Source organism: Lichenostomus cassidix, chromosome 4A, assembly GCF_008360975.1.
Source record: "Lichenostomus cassidix isolate B80296 chromosome 4A, HeHo_3.0, whole genome shotgun sequence".
Taxonomy (NCBI): domain Eukaryota; kingdom Metazoa; phylum Chordata; class Aves; order Passeriformes; family Meliphagidae; genus Lichenostomus; species Lichenostomus cassidix.
In genome coordinates this window covers 9,778,408-9,800,542 of record NC_139485.1, presented here as the reverse complement: position 1 = coordinate 9,800,542, position 22,135 = coordinate 9,778,408, and the positions used below count along the sequence as shown (strand labels likewise).

General features: G+C 45.0%; 1 protein-coding gene across 3 annotated transcripts in view; it reads left to right on the top strand.

Moving 5' to 3' along the window:
- GRIA3 (glutamate ionotropic receptor AMPA type subunit 3) overlaps window positions 1-22,135 on the top strand; it is a 141,830-nt gene that overhangs the window by 110,657 nt on the left and 9,038 nt on the right. For 2 of the 3 annotated variants that reach the window (XR_014852229.1, XM_085060439.1), the window contains exons 13-14: window positions 8,861-9,108; window positions 9,666-9,780. Coding sequence is in view for 2 of the 3 variants with exons in the window: in XM_085060439.1 (XP_084916565.1) it covers window positions 8,861-9,108; window positions 9,666-9,780 (363 nt within the window). In the remaining variant the exon portion in view is untranslated. The remainder of the gene's footprint in view (window positions 1-8,860; window positions 9,109-9,665; window positions 9,781-22,135) is intronic. The other variant, XM_085060440.1, reaches the window with a different exon arrangement.

Below are 22,135 nucleotides of genomic sequence, written 5' to 3'. Positions count from 1 at the left end.
TTCTTGATGTCGAGCAAAACAACACAGTGATCATAACAAATTCCTGACAAAAATATTGAAGTGTGATTGTATTTATGGGCTTTAAAGAATAGAACATCACAGAAAAGTGATAGCTTCAAAGATGAGTTGTATAGATCTGAGATACGCAACAGGCAGTGGTTAATAAGAAAAGTACTGTAGTTTAACTGTTTTTCAACACAGAAGGTGTGAAAATTTTATTCACCCATATATTCTCTCTCTCTTCCCTGTTTGACATAGGTGGGAGCATGCACGAATATTAAAAGGTGAATGTATGTGTGCAGAGAGATCAGAGCCTCTCCACTGCATGGATGATAGATGGTCTGCTTGTGGGGTTCGTTTAATCTCTTGAACCTCCTTTCTGCCACATGGCCAACAGGCAGTTTTAAAGGCAACAGGAAATCAAATGTGACATAATTGCAAAAGAAATGGTTTCCCATGAAGTGATCTAATGTCTTTAGGCCTATAGATTGGAGAGGAAAATGTATCCTTACGGGAACTAAAATTAACAGCTCATCCATCATCCACTCCTTGGAAAGGAAGCATTTGAATGGTGCTGGGCTTAAGGTGGCTGAACCATTTTATTAATTTCAGCAGTCATGCCAGGATTTAGCAAAGCTTTCAGTCAACACTTAGTAACAAATATTTGAATAAAACTCTCCATTATCTTCAATAACAGATGGCATTTGTCTGTCAGCTCTTCCTGCTTGTGGTTTAGGCTTTCTAGCTCACCTCTGCCTACATATCACCCTCTGTAAGAGCAGGGCTGTGGGTCCTGGGGGCCAGGTGGTGAGAGGGGCTGCAGCCCTTGGGAAGCTGGGCACAGAGGGGCTGCAGCTCATGGAAGCTGGGCACAGAGGGGCTGCAGCTCATGGAAGCTGGGCACAGCAGCTCGCAGTGGGTTAACGCCGTAACTGTGTCTGTACCACAGAGACGAAGCAGAGAGTGCCTGGGGGGAAAATCACTTGGTGTTTGAATGCTCTACTTTTTGGAGAGCAGCTCTATGATAATGATAATGACATTGCTCAAGACAGCGAGGACCCTGGTTTTTCAAGTCTCTCCTACTTTATGTAATGCTGCTGTGTCACATTAGTACATGCTTATTAGAGATTCATTTAAAATACATGGGTGCTGATAAATTACTCACAGCACTGCCACTGTTACTTTTGCATAATTAGCAAATACATGAAGGTTTAGAGACTCTAATGATGTGAATATGAAACATCCCCTCTTGCAGTCCGCTGGGATTTCTCCATCATTGCCTGTATATTGGCCTTTTCTGTCTAGAGCTGAAAACTCATTAGACCTGACAGTGTTCAGATCGTGTGCTGAAAATGCTGTTCTCTGTTAATTTATTACGGGCCAAATCCAGAGCAGGGCTGGTTGTGCTGCTCAGTTGCCCAGACAAGACAACTCTGCTGAATATGTCACTGCTGGAAAGATGCCCCTTAGCCTGAAGGCTGACGTAAGGCTCCCTCTGGCCAGCTCGAATGTGTGCTGCTCCTGCTCCCCGGGCAGACAGACAGACAGACAGACAGACAGGCTTACCCAGCCACTGTCACCCCCGCCCCGGTGCTGCTTCCTTGGGGCAAGCACTGCCCGAGCTCTGGCTCTGCCCATGAGTCACAGACGATTTACAAAGGCAGCTTGTCTCTGGTAAAGACTTTCATTTTAATTTCCCAATCAGCATTGCAACGAGGAGCAATGGATGGCAGCAATAAAGCGAGGAGATGAATATAGTCTGAAGTTCAGTATTGTGCCAGGAAAGGACGTCTTAAAATCTTGATTTACATTCTGCTGCTCAGACTGTTACTGGCATGTCAGCGACGTCTGGTTGCAGCCGGAGTGACTCTCTGCTTGTCTGTTTGTGTGAGCAGAGCTCACTGCAGAGAAGATGCCTGTTAAAGCAGCTCCAGCACATCACCCGCCTGCTGCCAAAGGTCACACTTTGAAAACACTGTGATGCACAGGGAGAAAGTCTCAAAACACAACTCTACAATATTGTGTTATTTCTGTTAGACACCTCCTTTTGTAATCAGGCTACTGTCTGTGTCAGGTGTGGAAAAACTGATGATGCTGAAGCCTGGAAGGACTTGATTAGGCTGCTTCCCCAGCTGTTTGAGTGGGCAGCACTGCTGTGGACTGTCCTTCCCCACCATCACCACCTCCATCAGCCCCCTGCTGGACTCCCCATCTCTCAGCCCCATGCAGGGGTTGTCTGCATTTGACATAGAGGATTCTAGGAAAAAAGCAGCAGCCCTGGGGTTTGTAAGCCTGATCCTTCTGCTCTCTGGGCTTCTTTTGCCCCAGCTGGGAAAGAAAAATGCCATTTCCAAAGTGTAAGTTATAATTTGAGCAAGAAATAAACATGACAATGTCTCCCATCACATGCTTGGCTGCACAATATTATATCATCAGGTCCCCCTTTCTTTTACATGTATACATACACTTTCAAAGATCTGTGTGTTCCTACAAACATACAGACTAGTTTACATGTGTATGCTTGAATCTTGCTTTTCTGTGGCATCCCACAAATTCATAAACCATGGGTAGAGTTTGGTAGACTTGGGGGTTGGCCTTGCTAGAAGAGAAATGCCCTGACCTACTTTCTTCTGCCGAGAATGTAATAAAAGCAAGAGGTTCATGTAATGATGGGATTGATTTTTCTGTCCATATAGGTAAGTAAATTGCTGGCATCACAAGTTATCTGTGGTTAAAAGCTGTGACATTGATCTATTAGACTCTGCCCTATGACCTTCAGTAAATGACATCTCTGCTTTCATGTCCTCACTGGGGAAAGGGGACTAATGGTGCCCTCTGGCCTTCGTGAGACCTATTTTTACCTTTTCAGTAAAGAGCCTGGAAATTTCAGGCAGAGGGACCTTACTAATAATATTTATCATGTTCTTATTTCTAATGTCGCATCATTAGGCCAACCTCCATGTGCTCCAGGGCTGGGATTGGGCTGAGGGCTCCCACCAGTGTCCCTCACTCCCCCCAGAGGCAGCTGTGCCAGGGATGACTCCACATCAGGCTTGTGGGGAGAATGGGAAGGCATCAAATCAAAGCCATATCTGAAAAACCAATGCAGTGGTGCCGCTCTGTTGCAATTTGCCATATTAGAGGTTCAACCAAGACACTGCCTAAACCCAGTGGATCTCAGTGAGGCCCCAGCCAGGCAGCAGCAGCAGTACCAAGGCAGTCTCTTGGCAGTTTTTTCATTCCTGTTTAGTAACTTGCTTTTTAATGGTTCATAAGCTCCTGGATTCATTAGCTGCTGCAGAAGAGCTAATTGCACATGTGGAAGGAAAGCAATGAGTGATGATAATGAAGCTATGGTTCACACTTAACTGCCTGAGTTCATTCCAGTGAGGTGTGCATCTGGATAAAGGCAGCATGTATTATTCAGATTAAATACCTGCACTGATTTTAGTATGGACCTTTGTGTTTTGTATCAGCAACATCTGTCTGTCTTAAGGGCTGTAAATTTCCCTTGTTAAGGAGCTATAATGTAGTCATAGGCTGGTGCAGCAGAGGAGAGTGTTAGGTCTGCTGCTTTAGGACCTTTATTGATGTCTCTGCCTACCTTTATGTGTGTGCTGTGGTCAGGATGCTCCACATGCTTTTTTATTTTGCTACACATTATTTATCACTCTGTTTTGAAGGCAGAGGTAAAAAAACTAACATCAGTAAAATCTAAAACTTTTAAAAGTATTAAACAGAATATGCAACTGGATTTTTAAAATAAAATTGATTTGGGTAAGTTTGGCCTGTGACTGGATGACCAACAACCCTCACCTATAAGAGAGCAATTTGAGCTTGACCGCTGGGAAATCACTTCCTGGTGCCTGTCATAAGAAATTAAGGACCATTTTAGTCATTCTTAATAAAATATCCCAACAGGGTGCACAAGGAGGCATTTTGAAGAAGACCTGCAGATTGTGGAGGAGGTGGCAGGGAGAGCTAAGCGTTCTAAAATAGGTAAAGGACAACCCTGTAACATACTTTAACTGCAGAGAAATGCTGCTTCCTTCCAACACAACAGATTCACCCCTACTCAGTAGTGGAGGAGGTGACACAATGTCACTTTTAGCAGAAGTGTGAGACAGATGTCTGCAGAGGGGGAAGGGAATTCGGTCAATGGGAGAAGGCTTCAGGTATTTTAGAGCTAAATCTAACCAGTGTCAAGGAATTGTCCAAGATGTGCTGGGGTGTGCTAGGTACCTCTAGGTGTTTTGGGATGTGCAAAAGTAAAACCAAGGCACCTGGTCTGGCTCAGCTGAAGCCAGGTTTGTGTGGGCTGGGTTTTTGGATTGTTGTATGGATTGAAGTAATAGCTGCAACCTCAGGCAAACTTGCCTGCTTCCCATGCCTATATCACTCACCCAGCCCTGACTGGCCACACTTTTGGATGCTGCCTCACGTTCTGGGTTGGTTTGATTTTTCATTTCACTGCTGGAGCCAACAACACATCAAACCTAGGAGAATTAGAATGGAAGACAGTGTTAAAATTGTGGACTGATTGAATTGGCATCTTCTTTTCAAATGAAGGCATTGCTACCCAGAAGCAACGTGTATTTAGGTGCCGATTAGTAACGGGCCAAGGGAAGTGAGTCCTTGGCACGAGAGCTGCTGGCTCTGCTGACACAGAAGGGAGCTGCCTGCGCCCTTGGCTGAGGTGTTTGTGGCTCATACTTCTGCATAAAAATATCCAAATAAAGAAAAGAAAATAAGCCAGCATTATTGACAAAGCAAAGGCCAGTTCTATTTATATCTGCAGTAAGGCTGCGATAATGAAAAGACGCTTTCATGTGTCCCAGGGCCTAGATGAAACACTGAAAATGTTGCTTTTGAGAAAAAAATGATAATAATATCCCCTTGAAATCCTGAGGAAATGCGTGTGGCGGACTTCTGGAGAGCAATATCAAAGAAATAGGAGTTGCAGAGCATAGGGAGTTACTGCAGTTATGGGCTTTGAATTGGCTTAAATCTATGCTTTTAAGTTTGTTTTTTTCGAAGTATCTCTTTAAAAGTAACACTTTATTGACAGGGAAAATGTTTTACTGCCACTGAACTCTAGCAGCAGTGCAGATCAGTCAGCCTTTACCTTATTTCGGAGTGTAAATTCTTTCTCTGTGGTTGCTTCTGCTGTCTGGCCCCTCTTATGGGTGTCAGACTCCTGGGGGGGCTGGGAGAGGCAGTGTGAATATCTGCAGAGGGGGACAGATGGGTAAGAATGTTCTTTCAACACAGAATTTGGAGCTTTATAGTTAAAAAAGGAAAGACATTTTTCTTGTCTGAAAGTCTTTTAGGGGCTTCTGAGGTGGTTCGGTTTTGTTGAGGGAATTGAAAAATTGGGAAAAAGGAGAATACTGACTAAAAATACCATCTTTCATTTCACCTCATTGCATCTTTGGCTAGCTTTAATCAACCAGTTGTTCCATGGCATTGAGCAGGTGTAAAATATGGTTCCAGGGGCAGAAAATGCCCTCGAGCATTGCTGAGCATGTGTGCAGGTGTCACAGCTCCTGTGGTGGCACTGTCCCTTTCTCCAAGAAGCCTCATCATAAGTAATATTACTCTCACCTTGTTATGAATTTAGGTGAATGGCTGCAAAAAGGAGCACTAACCAAGCAGGACTCGGTGGTCAGAGCCCATCACATCCCTGGTCCTCTCTCCCAGGATACCTGGAGTCCTTGGCCAAACTATGCTCCAAAACCAACATGTGTCTGATGCATTTTATATTAACCTTTCCAAGTCAATACATGCTTTGATCATTTCCAGCTTGCATTTTTTTCTACTCTACTAGATCAGACTGCTAGTCTTATTTAGTTAATTTGATAATTACAAGATATTGTGAAAATCTGTCTTAGCAGAAGGAGAGGTGAGCAATGATCATGTAGAAATGGGAGCTGATTTTTAACTACATCATCCAGAAGAGTTAAATGAAGGCAGCAGACTATAAAGCCCAGACTATTTGTTGAAAAGAGATCAGGTTTTCAGTTGTAGAATTTGGTTTTCTGAAGCATGAATGATGATATTCACCCTTTGCCCTTGGAGCAGGGAACGTGCTTTGTTTGGACCATGTGCAGCCCTGAGCATGCTGTTGGCACTCATCAGATAACTGTGATTATTAACAGTGCACAGATGCACTGGCCATTGCTTTCAGGTAGTCAGGCCAGCTGGAAAGAGTATGAAAGAACTTATTACAGACAGGTATTCAGGTGTGAGTTTAAAGATTGAAAGGAAAAGAAATTCTGGCTTATCTGTGTGATTAAAGGCACACTCTGCAGAGGAAAACAAGCAAAAGCATATGCAGTGCATGGAAAATTTGGAAGGCTCATCACTTCAGCTTGCTGAGAGGTATAAAGAGAGAAAGTAAAGATGATTTTCTACCTTCCTTTTGTCCCTTAAGTGCCTCTTTGCAAATATAAATGGCCATGTGTGTTTGTATTATTTATGTTAAAAGAAGATGAAGATTGTAAGGAAGAGAACCTTGAGACTAAGCCCCACCAGGATTGCCACTGCTCCTGCAGTCTCTGTGTTGGCTGGGCAAGCTGTTTTATGTTCCCTTTGTGCCCGAGGGAGCTGCACAAGAAGGGCTGGCAGGCTGGCCACGGGCAGTGCCTGGGACACTGCCTGGGACACTGCCTGGGACACTGCCTGGGACACTGCCTGCACTGCCTGCACTGCCACCTGCACAGGTGCACAGCTGTCACACTGCTCTGCTGCCCACAGGGCACAGGGGTGGTGGCAGCCACCAAGACAGGGACAGCCACCACCTCCCAGCACTGCTGGTGTCCCTGGGATCCCCACAGCCCCCCTGGCAGGTGCCTGGGAGCCATGCAGTGCCCTGGGCAGCTCCCAGCAGGGTAGGAGGTGTGGAAATGCCCGCAGGCTTTAAGTGGGTTGTTGGGAAAGCAGGAGCCCCAGGTAAGTGTGGTCAGAGAGGGCACCTGGAGCAGGCAGGGATCAAGTGGCTGTTGGGGTGTTCTGGCTGCCAGCCTGTGGGTGCCTGGCCCTGAGCCCCAGTGAGATTCCCTCCTTGGCAGGATCCATGGTCCTGCAGTCAGCTGAGGCTCAGTGCTCCGTGCCAGGAGCTGAGCTGCCACGCTCCCCACTCAGCTTCAGAGCCATCATCCTCATCTCAGGGTATCCAGTGTTAGCTGTTGCAGGGGAAGGTCAGGAAAATCCCAATTCCTTCTTTCAGCTGTGCAAGAACCGTTTCGGGCCCCACTTAGACCCCTCTTCATCCTGATGCTGGGCAAACAAAGCCATACAGCCCCTCTTTAGCCAGGAGATGCTCTCTCTTGCTTGTTTTTCACACCCACCACTCAGCCAGCTCCTCTGGTATTGTTGTCTGTCTGATTTCCTGTTGTCAATTTGGCTGATTTTAATTGGTTTGCATTTTCAGTTTTTCAGTTCATCAGGAGGAATAATTAAAATAAAATCCTGCCCTCCATGCTCCTCTCTATCTGCTGAAGCAACACCAGCTGAGCATGTTAATCTGAGGAGCAGTGCAGGCAGAGCTTACTCCCTGTGAAGTGTTTGGAAGCTGGTTGTTAAGCATTACATTATTCAAAATGCATTAAATTGCCCTGAATGAGGAGGAAACATGTCTCGATCATCAAGCTGATGGACATTAGCAGTCTTCTGCCACAAGTTTGCTAAGTCTGAACTAGATTTAGCTGCTGCCTGCCTCATTCCTATTCTGCAAGGAAAGCTGTGGACAGGGAACTGGCAAGAAGTAGGAGGCATAAATTCGAGGTACCCACAACTTGGACTGAAAGCCTTATATAAATCCTTGGGATTTCTAGACTTTAGAGAAATGCAGTTGGTATTACTGCCTTCTGTTGACCAAGCAGGAAAGTTTAACCCATAGTCCAGGATACAAATTCTTGAGAGTCTGGACATGGCTTTGGGATCTGAGGGTGGCTTAAATGTTCCTAGTGGGGAAGAGGGAGAAGAGGAAGTAACACATTTCTCAATATTTCCAGGTTTACAAAACTTGTGTGCTGAGTCGGAGTCTGTTAGGGTTTGCTCAGTCTCAAAACAGGTAAAGCAGGAAAAAACTGAGAGGTGACAGGCAGTTAACCAGCAATTTTCTTCGCCTTATTACTAATATTTGTATTTACTGCCTTTTAGGAAAATGTGGAACCAAATTTTGAATTATTGCTAATATTTGTATTTGCTGTCTTTTAGGAAAATGGGGAACCAAGTTTTGAATGTTTGACTATTGATTCATAAAGGATTTTGTCATTACTATTTATATCCGTTGTTTGAGCATCTCCATTAGCAGCCACTAGAATTTGGTCTCCTGTATCATAGACCTGCCATCACCACTGTGAAAAGTAACCTACTGCCTTGCTGGAAACCTGTAATAAGCAAATGTCAGTCCTTTCTAGCTGCAGATAGCATAAAAAAAACAATGCTGAGGGTTTGTGTGAAGAGGAGAGGCTCTTTTTGCATCTGTTGGCCATGATGGATGAGCTGGGATTTCCCACCCTCCCTCTGGCTTAGTAACAGAGCAGCACACAGGCAGATAAACCCAGCACAGAGCAGGAGCTGAGCACTAGGATGGGCACACACTGTTGCTCAATCTGAGGCTGCCAGTTACTCAGCAAGCAGTAGAATAAATGTCTGAGCTCTGCTTCTCCCTCCCCAAATGTTTTGTGGTTTGCTCTTTGTTCAGGGGTCAATGCATCTCTCTCCAAGCTACCTTGACTTTTTTATTTGTTAGCCTACATCAGTTCCAGGGTGTCATTGTATCTCTAAGCCAGCTAAGCCCAAGGAGCTGTCTTGCCTATGTAACTCTTCACTTCCCTTGTTTTGTCTCTCCCAGAGGTCAAAAATAGCTGTCTATGAGAAAATGTGGTCATACATGAAGTCGGCCGAGCCCTCGGTGTTCACCAAGACGACGGCGGACGGGGTGGCGAGGGTGAGGAAGTCCAAGGGCAAGTTTGCCTTCCTGCTGGAGTCCACGATGAACGAGTACATCGAGCAGCGCAAGCCCTGCGACACCATGAAAGTTGGAGGCAACCTGGATTCCAAGGGCTATGGTGTAGCAACCCCCAAAGGCTCAGCATTAAGGTGGGTGGAATAATATAACAATATCCATGTTGTTATAGTATTCCACCTACCCTGATGTATTGTGTTGTCATTTTCTTTCTTGTGGATTTTGAGGTAACTTAAAAGTTTAAAATCTTCAATATTCCATGGAGTTAAATAAGACGGTAAATTATGGTTTCATTTATTTAATGCATCCATTTTTTTGTGTTCTCTTCGTGTTGTCCTCTCTGATTGTTTGTTGCTGTTTTAATTTTACAGTTCAATGGCTTTTTCAATTTAAATGGTAAAAGCCAAGTTAACCTGCCATATGTGACGAATGTTAACTGCATGATGTGGTGTTCTTGTTACTTTTTTCTCAAAGACGATTTCCCCATCCCGCACACTTCAGTTTTGAGCAAATGTTATCCTCCATGCCACCTTCCAATATTTAACCCTGTATTTGCTGTACAGACATTTTGATAGCTCCACGTTCTGTGAAATTTTAGCCAATTTGTCCTCTTGTGCTCCTTTTTTTATACGTTACGATTTCCTAAGCATTTGTGCATTTTTTCTTACAAGTTATGTTTTATCGTTTCAAGAAATGCTGTTAACCTGGCAGTATTAAAACTGAATGAGCAAGGCCTCTTGGACAAATTGAAAAACAAATGGTGGTACGACAAAGGAGAGTGCGGCAGCGGGGGAGGTGACTCCAAGGTCAGCCTCAATGTCACCACAATCGGGTACCTTAGCAAAGAGTAATCGGCAAGGCTGTTATTTTGCTTCTCAAGAAAAAAAACTCAAAAAAGAAAGCAGATGAAAACTATTTCACTAATTGTGGTGGGGGAAAAAAGTAATTTTCTTGCTCAGTAGCTCTTTCAAAGAAACGGTGTTATTTAATATCATCAGGAGGTTTGGTTGAGCTTGGAAACCTTATTTAACTAACAGAGAGAAAGTCCATTGTTGTTGGGACCTACGCTGAGTAAATCAGTGAGGTAAATGTACAAGAAACCAATGATCACTTCTGGTCACCATCCTAACCCCAGGGGACAAGGCTTTGGTCTCATCCATGGTTTAGCTGTGATAGAGTGTGGATTTTGAGAGGCTTTTTTTTGCCAGGACCAGCTGTGCCAGCACAGACCTGGAAGTGAAAGGGCTTCTGTTTCCTTTGCTCTTTTGGGGAGGTTTTAGAAGTTTTGCCTGAAGCATTCAAATGTCACCCTTTGTACAGCACTGACCAGTCTTCTGCACACTCCTGTGCAGGAGCCCTGCATCTGTGTTTGACATGCCTTTGATACAGATGTGGACTCAAACCTGGCTCCCGTGACAGCAGTGGCAACGTTGTCACTGCCATCTGCTGAGACTCCCCCCAGCCTTGCAGGCAACCTGTACTGCAGCTTCACAAAGTTGCTTCAATGTGTTCATGTATTGCAAAAGTTAACCAGTGTGCTTTCCTCTTGCCAGCCTTGCCCTGTAGGGGCAGTTTCTGCAGTCTTTAACCCAGTGAGGAAAAGCTGTAGCTAGAGTTGGTTGGGTACTCTTGGTCACCTTGGGTGCAGGAATTACCAAGAAAATTAATTTAAATGACACTGTTATACTGAAAAGTACAAAAATTCATTTTCATAGTGACACTCTCCTACAGCTAGTAAAATCAGTTCTTCAGGGAACAATAACTCCTAATCTCTCTTATAAAAATGCTTCAGCTTTGGTCCAAAATCAATAATAACAGTAAACTGCAGTTTCGGACAATTACTGCAAATTACTGCTGCATTCTATTAATAAGAGTTGCTTACAGTTGGCTACATAGGAAATTGCTCAGCTCGTCATGTCTGCTGTTAGCAAAAGCCACTGTGTAATATTAAAAGAAGGAAAAGCTCTCGAATTTGGGTTGGTTCAATAGCTGGAGGTCTGCAGTGCTCAGCAGCAGCCTGGCGATGAGCACAAGCTTTTTTATGCTTTTTAGCTCTGCTGCTCATCCTTCACAGAACATTTTGATATGTCATACTTGCCAGTATATTAAATGTTTAGTATTCTCCTGGGATCCAGCACCTCATTGTCTAATGCAGCCTCCCTGAAAGAAAATTCTTTATACAAACCAGCTTCAATGAACTTTATTGCTTCAAGTTCATTGAATTAAACCCAGTCAATAACACAGCCCTAAGGAAACTAAAAAGGGCTTTTAAAATAGTCATAATTAGGGCAGGGCCATCCTATTTTCGCTTATGCTGGAAGACATTTTACAAAGAGTGATGCTGTCTATTCAGCAGGCCCTTGGCCTGGTCAGGCAGTGTGGAGAGAGTGGTCAGGGGTGCTGTGATAACCTGAGTTGGTACTCAGAGAAGAGGGAAGGGGAGCAAACACAATAATGTGTGTTTTGCTGGTTTAGTCTCAAGTGCTGTCTTTTGGCAGTTTGTTGTCACAAGCTGTGGTGAAGGACTTGTTGGAGCTACAGCCATCGGCTCTTGGGGCCCAGCTCAGCTGGCAGGAGTCCCCAGAGAGGAGAACATGGGGTGTGGAAGACCTCCCACAGAAGGCTAAGCTAAGGGTGGCAGGGAAGGGGTTAGTGGCTGTTTCTAGAGCTGTGGTAAATCAAAGGGCTTTTTTGTTATGAAGTGGCTTTTCCTTTGAGGTAGTTGTGAGTGCTGTGGGCTGTGATGCAGCACCATTGCAGGGGACAGACAGTGCCCTCCTGTCGCCCCCATCACGGCCAGTCCAGCTGTGCCCAGCCCAGCAGGAGCCCCACTGCCCTCTCGGCAAAGGAGAGCTCCAGGGCACTACAGCTCCAAGAGTCTCGTTGGCCTCTCTCTCCTCCCTGTCCTCCCACCAGCAGTGGCCCTCATCATTTCATCCCATCTCTCCAGTTAATTGTTTATATGAGCACGGTTTCATTTGTAGAACATTCAGAGGAGTCACTTCAAAATGGTTCTTTTTTTCCCTTTTACCTTAAAGGAGGGGGCAGCCAGGGTAACCAGGAAGGGGTGGTGAAGGTGCCTGAGGCGGAGATCCAGACCTTGCCCCCCATCTCAGGGCGACCATTGCTCACTCGGGGCAGCTCTCTCTACCGGCTGAGCTGACAGGCTCCTCTCTCAGCTCCCCCAGTAGAGACCCACCCTTGGGAAATCGCTGCCCCGTGTCCGCAATCTGCTGCCTCCTGCCTCCTGACACTGGGTTGTGTGTAGATGTGAGTCTTGTCAGACTGGTGGTGCCAGGTTCTTGAGCTGAATCCCTTTGTGACTGATACTTTAGCTCACGCCGAAAGCCAGAGGTAAGTATGAGCCTGTTTGCTTGTGCCAGTGCCCATCGTTGTACTGCAATGGACCCGATCACCTCTCCCGTGCTCGTTCCCCTGCGGTCTCGCATGTGGTGTGCCTGTGCTTGGACAGGAATGGTTCTGAGTTGTGAGCTCATCTCTTGTTACCCTATCTTCATCGCCATTGGAAAATTACACAGTGACTTCTATTTTCCACAAGGATTTTGAGTCTTGCAGCAGGGAAAAAGAAGGTATTCGATTGACTTTCTGCAGGTTTTTAATCTGTTGGGTTACACAGTGTAAAGTTAGGCCTCTGGCCGTGCCATTCTCCGGGGGTTCACTTGTAATTCAATACTAAAGAGATTGTGATGTTTTAATGAGTTTGTTTTAAAGACCTCAGCTGATGTGTCTTGTTTTCAGTGCTACCAGTCTGTGCCAGTGCTGGAGCAGAGGGTGCCAGTGTGCTCTGCAGTGCCTTAGCAGTTGGTACTGCCCAGGCGAAGGGAATTACCCCATTGCAGTAGTGGTCTTTATTTAACAGCTCTGAAGGGGAATGTGCTCCACCCATACGTAATTTTTCTGGGATGCATGTCAATATGTGTGGGCTGACTTGGCTGGTGCAGACATTCTGGTACATGCATCAAAACTTAGCCCTCTTAAATGAGTATGAATTTAGTTTCATGGGAAAATTATCCTCTCTTCAAATGCTCTTATATATGCGAGCTGAGTTCTCAATTGTGAGAGAATACAAAATAGCAGTTGTAAAAAAAACATATTCCAGGAAATATGTTGCAATGTATTACAAGTTTGGAAACTAATTATTTTGTTTATTATACAATCCTATCATCTTGGAGCTGAGTGATGGCTGAATAGGAATTTAACAAGAATTAGACAAAAGGGGATGCAAACGGCGGTCGCAGGCTGAGTGACTTAAGTGAAACTAATTATTCTGTTGCATAGGAACAATTTTCTGCTAAGATAAATTTCTATAGTTCTGCTGTTGATAGATTTCATGTATTCTTATACCTTCACGGTAACATTTAATGACAACCAACATGGAAGGAGAATGTTTGAATGCAGCTTCTCTCCAATTTCGCATGCCAAGATTCCTTCCTCATTATTTGACTTAATTTCTTTAATATATTCTTTTTTTAGGCTGATACCTCTTTTGGAGTGCATCTGAGAAATTACATGCAATGTAATACTATTTCTTTTTTCAATTGTTTCCTTTTAATCATAGGAATACTTTTCCGGTGTGCTAGTTGAGTTCTGCCCTCAGAGCTGTGCAATATCCCATTCCCAAGCCCTTCGGAGCTGTGAGTGTGGCCATTAGCAGATGGGATCTGTTCCCCCATGTCTCTGTGCTGTTTTGCTTTGATACATTTTCAGCACAGCCGTTAGCATTTGCAGCATAATTTTTTTAAGTGGCATATTTTTAGAAGAAATCTGTTATGCTTTATTTTAGATGATACCTGATGCCTAAAGAGCACCATTGCCAAACACGTCGTGCATAAAAAGAGAACATTTGGGGAAATGGCTATCTTAAAAAGATGCAGCACGATTTATTTGAGCAATTTGTTGGAAATTATGTTCATCAGCATGAATTTCCTTGTCATCCATTCTACAGACCTGGGTTATGAGCTGGAAAAAGATAAAATGGCTGATCAGAGCCAGTGACAGTAACACAGAGCTAATTCATGCTCAGAGCTGGGAAAGTAATATAAAATTATTGTATTGTGCAAATTAGTGACAAAGCAAAATAATGCTTTAAAAGGAAGACACCAGAATATTGGTTTAATTGACAGCTATTACTTTATGGTGTATTAGGAAGAAGTACTGTGTGTTTTGTGCCAGTGATGAAGTCAATGCTCTAGGAGTTCATTGGAGCATCTCGCTTAGAGCACTGCCAAGAAGGGCAGAGAGCCTGCTCTGGTTTGCAGAAGTGACAGTGCTGTTGTGCAGATTGTTGAGGGTATTTTCCTGGAAATGGAACCAGGAGACTCAGCATGGTAATTTGGGAAGAGTAGGTTGCCCACACTGGGAAGGAGTTGGTGGAGTCAGGGCTGGTGGCATCCAAGAATTGGGAACTGTTTAGTTTTGCCAGTATAACCTTTAGCATCATTAGGACTGGCTTTGCTGCCTTGCCAAAGCCAAACCTGAGTGTGCAAGGAGACCTGTTTGTGCAGCAGTAATTGTGACACATCTGGGGCTCGTGCAGGAGCACCACATCCTGCCTTTATGGCCGCAAGAAATCTTAAAGAAAGACTTGTTACTTGTCTTACCTTTTGATAATACCTGTGGTGCTTAACAGTTAATTTCCATAGATTGCTTACATGAGTCATTTATTCTGCACTGTAAGCATCAGCATGGAAAAGTCGAGACAGAAGGCTCTGTGGGACTGGAAAAGGAAAAAAGGAAAACCAGCAGCTGGAAGTGGAGCTCCCAGCAGCAGGAGCAGGGCCCTTCCTTTGAGCATCACCCTGGGGGTCTGGGCTTGGTTGTTTCTCTTTAATAGTAACTGCTGTCATTTAACGTGCAAAGGGAAAAGTAAATGCCTTTCTTCTTCTTCTCCTTCAAAGTGACTCTAATGTTTCAGCATTGCGCTCACGTGGACGCAGGCACTTGTGCTGCTCTGTGGATTTCTCTGTGCTCGCCGGCACTGTAACCGTGGGCCGAACGCCTCTAGCTTTGTACACACGACGTAGCTGTTCTTTGAATGTCTTGTGTAGCCTTTGGACTAAGCAGCACCTACCTGCAGCCTGCTGAGGATCCCAGAGCAGGAGTCGCAGAAGAAGCCGTTTCAAGAGGAAAATAAAGACGGGGGGAAAAATGGATGTGTCTAGAGGCAAGAGAAAGAGAAGGTGAGGGGATAGCCAGCGTGCAAGGTAAGTTGAGTCTCTTCCTCATACCCATCCAGGTTAGAAAGGACCCAAGCATGACAGGAAAGGTCCATGCCGCTCTTTCAGATGTTGTAGGTTTGAGCATGATGTTGAGCATCTGCCCTCCCTTGTTCTGCCTCCCTTTTGGGTTGCTCTTCCTGCCACCCCATCGCCATATCCGTGCCTCAAGTGTCGGGCACTGCTGTGAATGAGCTACAGTGACTTGTTATAGCTTGTATTTCCTAATCCAATCGGCGTGTATTATTGCATTAGCTCTTGGCACTTCTATTAAATTATGATCCTGTTAGTACAGAGTTTAATTTGTTTGAGCTACATTTATGAAACATATAAATATACTTTCATAGAGACAGCTGCTGCTGCCAAACACAGGCTGCAAACTCCACAAAGAGCAGAGGAACTTGCAGCCTCAGCTGGTAACACATCTGGCTCTGTAGAGGTGTGCACAGTGTGTGTAGATGTTACAATGACATTGTGTGCTCATTCAAACACTGGAATTTAAAATGTGTACCTGGGGACTGTGGAAAAACACCACAGACTGTGCAAGGATACAGTGGATGCTCCAACCTGTAATGGCAGGTTAGTCCTGCCCAGTGATGGAGACTAGAAGAAAGTTCTTTTATGGAGAACTGTTGCAGCTACTGAGTGCTCAGCAGGAACTAATAAAACCCATCCCCTGGCAGCTGGGGAGCTACAGCCCCAGGATGCTCCTCACCAGCACTGGGGGCCCTGTGCTGGGAACAAAGGGAAAGCAAAGGGAACTGCTGCTGCCTCTGCTGTTGAGGAAAAACAGCATCCTCTGCCAGGGGATTTATCGCTCTGCCTCCGAGCACTACCCCAGCCATCGACATGCAGCATATTTCTTAGATGGCTGGGGGATATATAGGGCTTGAGGTGCTGAGTTTTAATTTTCTAATTTTGAAAGCTCTTTGTCTTTTCAAACTAGATGGCTTTCACTTTTATCCCTTCCTCTGCCCAGCCATAAAGCATTTTAATCCCTCAAATGTTAAGTCTTGGAGATGTGCGACTGCTGGTAAAACAGGGCAGGAAAAAAGTGGTGTGGGTCTGAAATGGTAGCAAAGAGCAACCAAGGGCTCATTACTTAAAGAGGAAATGCCTGGTGCTTTTTGCATTTTTTCCTTGAATGTTAAATGTTCAGTGTGGAATACCAAAGATCACTTTTTGAGACAGAATGTAGGAAACAGATTGACAAGAAGGAACAGGGATTGACTATGTGGGTTTATGCCCATATTTTCAGGGCTCTTCACTCCTGCTTGAGGTACCAGGCAACTGTAGCCTTTAAACAAAGGTAGTATGTTTGGATAATGAGCCCATTTCCAAAGTCTTCCCCATCCCTCACGCGTGGGAGCATTGCAAAACATGAAGTCATGGCATAGAGACATTGCTAAATTGGTAAATTGCAATGGGCAGATAGATCTGATCTGGGCAAGAGCAGAGCCCTTGGACAATGCATTCACCCGCAGGTTTTGTATCTATTCAGAAGTTATTTCATTAACAAGATCTGACAAAAAGTCCATTCAATAGTTACAGATCAGGCTGGGATTTATACAGCTTGGGGGAATAAAGTGCCTTATTTGATTTAGTTTGGTCTTTAACCTCAAGCAATGCCCTCTAGAGAGTAGTGCTGGATTTGGTGTATCTTCCTAGATTGTTTCTATCTTTATATTTTAACGATGCCAAGATGGTTGTTAGTGAGATTTTTTATGGTATCCTGTCAAATTAAACAGAGTGCCTGGACTTGATTTCTGCCTTTGTCAGTCCATCTAAAGCCATGTGCCTGCATGGGCTGGCTCAGGGATACGGCAGTGGCCACTTACCTTCTGGCCCACTCAGCTCCACTCAACAGGACTGGAGACCCCATTCAGCATCACCCTGTGTCCTCCTGCCAGCAGGGCAGGCAGGGCTGTTGGTTTGGTGTGATGAGTGCAGGGAGAGGTTTCTCTGCTGTGCTGGATGCAATGCCAGGCAGTGTCCATTGCTCAGGGTCACACTGAGAGCAGCTCACTTGGGCAGAGCAGGGTGCTGATAACACTGAGGTTGAGGGTTCAATCCCTCTATGGGCCTTGCACTTGAGAGTTGGACTCAATGGTCCTTGTGGGTCTCTTGCAGCTCAGAATATACTGTGATTCTGTGATCCCTGTGCTCTTCAAGTATTTGCCTCTTGGAGCACAGTAAAGGTTACACATCCCACATGTCTGCAGCAAGCTGCCCACTCTGCTTGCCCTGAAGTTAGTGGAGATTGGCCAGTGAGATCAGCAAGAACAATTAATTCAGTGTTTTCAGTAGTTTTACCCAAGAAGATTTTAGGAAGCATTTTGAATTTTAAAAAATGCTTGTTTGTTTGCATCTTATTCTACTTGCCTTTCTCTGACACTGGGAGGTGGATTTTAGAAACCCAAGCACTTAACATCTGAACTCTTTGATGTTAGAATGGTTTTGGTTGGGTTGTGCTGATGTCAGCAATCCTAGGGATGTTCCAGCCAGCAAGAAGAGCTCTGGTCATAAGAAACAAAGGAAAACATTTCCTGCTGTAGAAATGAGAGTGCTCTAAATATGTCAGATTCCTAAATTAAAAGGATTAGGCAAAACCAACAGGGATTTTTAAATTATAAAACAAGATTATTATTATTTAATTATAAAAAAAGTCAAAAACCACTTTATAATGTACTAACCAAGACCTGGTGCCACCATGGACTTTCACCTTCATGTCACTGGGATTTGGACAGAAGGGTGATGAGCCCTTTGCAGAGGCTGAGCCCTTGGTCTGACCATGGGCCTTGGCCAGGGCAGCACTCTGATGCAGAGGGAGGATGTCACACTGCATTAATCTTGCACTCTTAGGAGGCACAGATTTGCCAGAAGCCTCCTGTGGCTTTCTGTTGCTCTGATGCCACAAATCTGCAATAAATCTGGCCTAGCCAGATACTAGACCAGATTTACAGCTGTTCTATGCCATGCAGTGTGATACAGCCATAGCCCAGGGCTGTCTTTGGCACTGTGATTTTGCCTTCTCCTGTGCACCCATAGGGCCAGGACCAATGTACAGGGAATCACAAACAGCTTTGTTGTAAATGCTGCATCCCAAGGGATGTGTGCCACAACACTTCTCCAACCAGAGGCATTTGTTGTCTGCTGTTGTACTGCTGGGAAAAATGAACAGGGGCCTGCTGGTGAGCACACAGGACTGTGCATTGTGGTCAGTGCAGTGTTAGGTACACAGGGAGGTCTGTTAGCAAAGCACAATTCTCCTGGTGACCATATTTACTGTGTGTTTGGAGCCAGCATCCACCTGCCTTTGTGAGAAGGATCCCCATTACCGCTGGCCTTAAATTTCTTCACTTTATCTCCAAATGGACTCTCTGTTTCTGGGTGAGATGGCCAACATCCCTTCCCAGTGCTGCTGGGGACATGGATATCCTGACAAGTGGCATTGCAGACACCCATGGAGCCCTCCTGTGCCAGGACCTGAGCAGTGGAGCTGCGGTGGTTGGAGCTCTTGCCCAGTGTTTGGCATCTCCTGAGCTGGGCATCCCTCCCCAGCTGAAGGGCTGATCAGCTCTGCTGCAGCTTGTGCTCTGCTAGCCTGAGCCTCAGCCCCAGGCACATGTGAAGAAAGGATGTTTTCAAGACCAGAGAGGAGCTCTCAGTGCTGATGTTATTCTGGTCTTCTTTCAAGTTTATGGGTGATTTCTTTACCCCCAGAAAAGCTACATTTGGACTCTCAAGATGCTGCAAGCAACACTGTTGTGAAAATGCCACACTGTACCCTGCACACCAGATACTCTACAGAAAATCAGGAACCAGCTGATGGTGGGAAAAGGAACACTTGCAGCTGTAAAACCCAGATAGTGAGAGGTACCAGGGGAGCCTATGGGCAGTTCCACAGCCTGGGAGATCCAGCGCAGTCCATGCACTGCTCTCCCTATCCTCTGCCTCCCCAAGGAAGCCCTTTAACTGGTGCTTTGAAGAGCCTTGTTTGTTATACCTTTACTTTGCAGCTCCCTTTTCTGAAAGATTGCATCTAAAAATTCTAAATGAATTCCGAGCAATGGTTCATCTGGTTTGAAGGAACAGTGTGCTGTCTGCCGAGTTCATTCACTCTCCTTGGCAGTGATTGGGTTTGGGTATAACATTTATATTACAACCATTAGAGCATGGAATGGGATGTGAATTATCCAAAGCTGTTCCAATCATCACTTAAATCTTTATGGATTGCAAGTAATAAACATAACTACAGTGTTGCTGAGACTTCATGCCATTTGAACACCAGTTAGAGCTGAAAAAAGTCTGCAGATTATTGGGTGAGATGTTCAAGTCCTAAAGTGACTTCTGTTTCCAATTCTCACCTCTAGTGGTCACTGACTCCTTGTATTGCCTGCTGTGACTTGTGAGGACCAACCCAAACACTGGCTAGAAAGGCACTGGCATCTTTCCTGGAAATTGGCCCTTTCCTGGCAAGACCGCAATGTTCTTTTCATAAATTAACAGCACTTTTCCAAGAAACTGCTCAGGCTCTTCACTGCAGTCCAAGTTCACTCAGGAAAGGGTCCTGTTTGCAGCACTGGCACACAAACATGATGGCCAGAAACTGGAACCCAACAGCCAAAGGAGCAGCCTGGCCAACTTGTGCAGTCATATGTGGGACTGCAGCCTGCTGGGCCTGTGTCTTAAGCTGGTAGAAGTTAGTGATGGTGGTAGGAAAAACATCTGGTTTGGGGTTATCTTCTTTAAATAAGTGCAGGTGAAATCATGAAAACTAACCTAAAAGGCCATTAATCAAACCACTAAAAACCTGTTATGATTTATAATTTGAGAGGGTCAGAAGTTCTACCTTCCCACTTTTGGGACTAATAAAGATCTACTTCTTTGATGATTAATTTACTTGTCTTCTACTTCAAGCTTGTTCTGGCCAGAAAGAAATATTATAACGCCACCAGTTTTCTCAATGGAGATAAAATTTACTGCAACTAACCTGAAACTGGGGCTTTGGTCAGAGGAGACAAGGCAAAAAATCCTTCAGACAAGTAAAGCTGTCTCAAAGAGAAGTAAGAGGAAAGAGCAGATGGCCTCTGAGTCATTGTGTTCCCTCTTTTCCTTAATAATTGTATGAACGGAAGATAGGTAATAATGAAATAGAAATGTAATACATGCTCTGCAATGAGCAATAGCATCTGCATGGTGAACATACTCAGCCTGGAAGTGATACCATATTTTATACAGGATCAACCTTTATGACAAAGTGCTGTGGTAATTCCTGAATTTGAGGGAGAGGTGGCCCAAGTATTTTAATTGAACCTGAAACTTTGGGGACCCAGTTCAGGGGTGAGATTTTAATCAGTGAATGCACACTGGTTTTCAAAAATCAGTTCACTCCATCAGTATCATCCTGTCCCCTTGGGCCACCAGCAGCAAAAGATCCAAAGGGCTTCTGGGGCTGGTGTCCTGCACCCCAAGGGGCTGAAGTGCAGCAGGGAGAAGGCCCCAAAGCCCCACAGCAAAAGGAAGAGGAGGTTCCCTTTGGGATGGTGTCATATTAGTTTTGGAAAAAGACTGGCACAGCTTGTTTTCTAGCAGTAGCTGATGGCTGAAGAGGGGAAGGTTATGCTGCCAGCACCCAAACAAAGTCTCCTAGCAGGGTGGCAGAGAAACCAAACAGCTGAAACACCAATAAATTCCACCTCTGTCGAGGTGTAAAATCATGTTTGTGGCAGCTTCTGTAAAGCCTGTAAAATAGGTGGGCACTGACCTTACAGTCGTGCCTCTCATAAAAAAGCAGCCATAGCAGATGGCTTAATTCCCTCTAAGGGCAGTACCATCCCATATGAGGCTCCTGGTATTGTTTCTCTAAACTCAAGTCTTCCAGTCATTTGTATGAAAAAATTTTAGAAGGGTTTGGTAGAGCTGCCCAAGAGAACCAGCCTCACATGTTTAAGCTTGGATGGTTCAGACATACTGGATGAAAAGCAAAAGCAAGGAAACAACCATATCCTTCAGTTATGGGGAAGGAAGAAAAACACTGCAAGTCTCTGCACAAGAGTACCATCCTGTGGCATCCAAAATGCTGACATCCCAATCCAAATGGCCTCATCTCATTTTCTTGGCAAACAGAGCACAACAAGAGAACATAAGCTTGCAAATATCTGAACATTTTACTTTTTATCAAAGCAGCCAAACTAACAGAGAGCTGGACTGCAGAACCACACAGGGGAGATGGAAAAGAATCCCATCGTTAATTAAAGCATGGAAAGCCAGTGGAAGCCACCTAGAAAACGGCCAAGGACTTCATAGGATATCTCATACAGCCCAACAACAGCAACATAATTTTTAAACAGCTGGAAAGCACAAAACTATCCCAAGAAAAAGACAAGGAAATTGAAGCCTTTTGAGACAGAGCCCCAGAAAATGAGAAAGTTACCGTCTGAGCTGAACAGTGCGACAAGTAGATGGTTGGTGACACAGCCTTCCCACAGGACCTGGACAAGACATTTAGTGTCTCCATTCCTCTGCCTCTAAGGTGATATTAAAAATCCCCCCTCAGTCAAACAGTGCCAGGGCAAGCTGTGAAAAATCCCCTTCCTAGAGCCAGCAGCCATCATTCCTAGAAGAGCCCTGCGCTTCCCTGTACAGCAACCAACAGAACACTTGGTGACTTGGTGGCCTTGGACTGGCTGGCACGGGCAGGGAGCTGGCACTGCTCAAGGGACACTGTTGGGACTGGCTGGGTGTGAGCTGAGGGGTGACACAGAGGATTTGTGTTCCACAGGCGCTGCTGAGCACTTGGTGAAGAATGCCAGGATCCAGACATGGCTCTCTGCACTTCCATCAGGACCTCAGCCAAAGCCATGACTGACTCTGACTGTTAAATTGAAGCAGGCTAGACAGCTACTCAGAGATGAGCAATGGG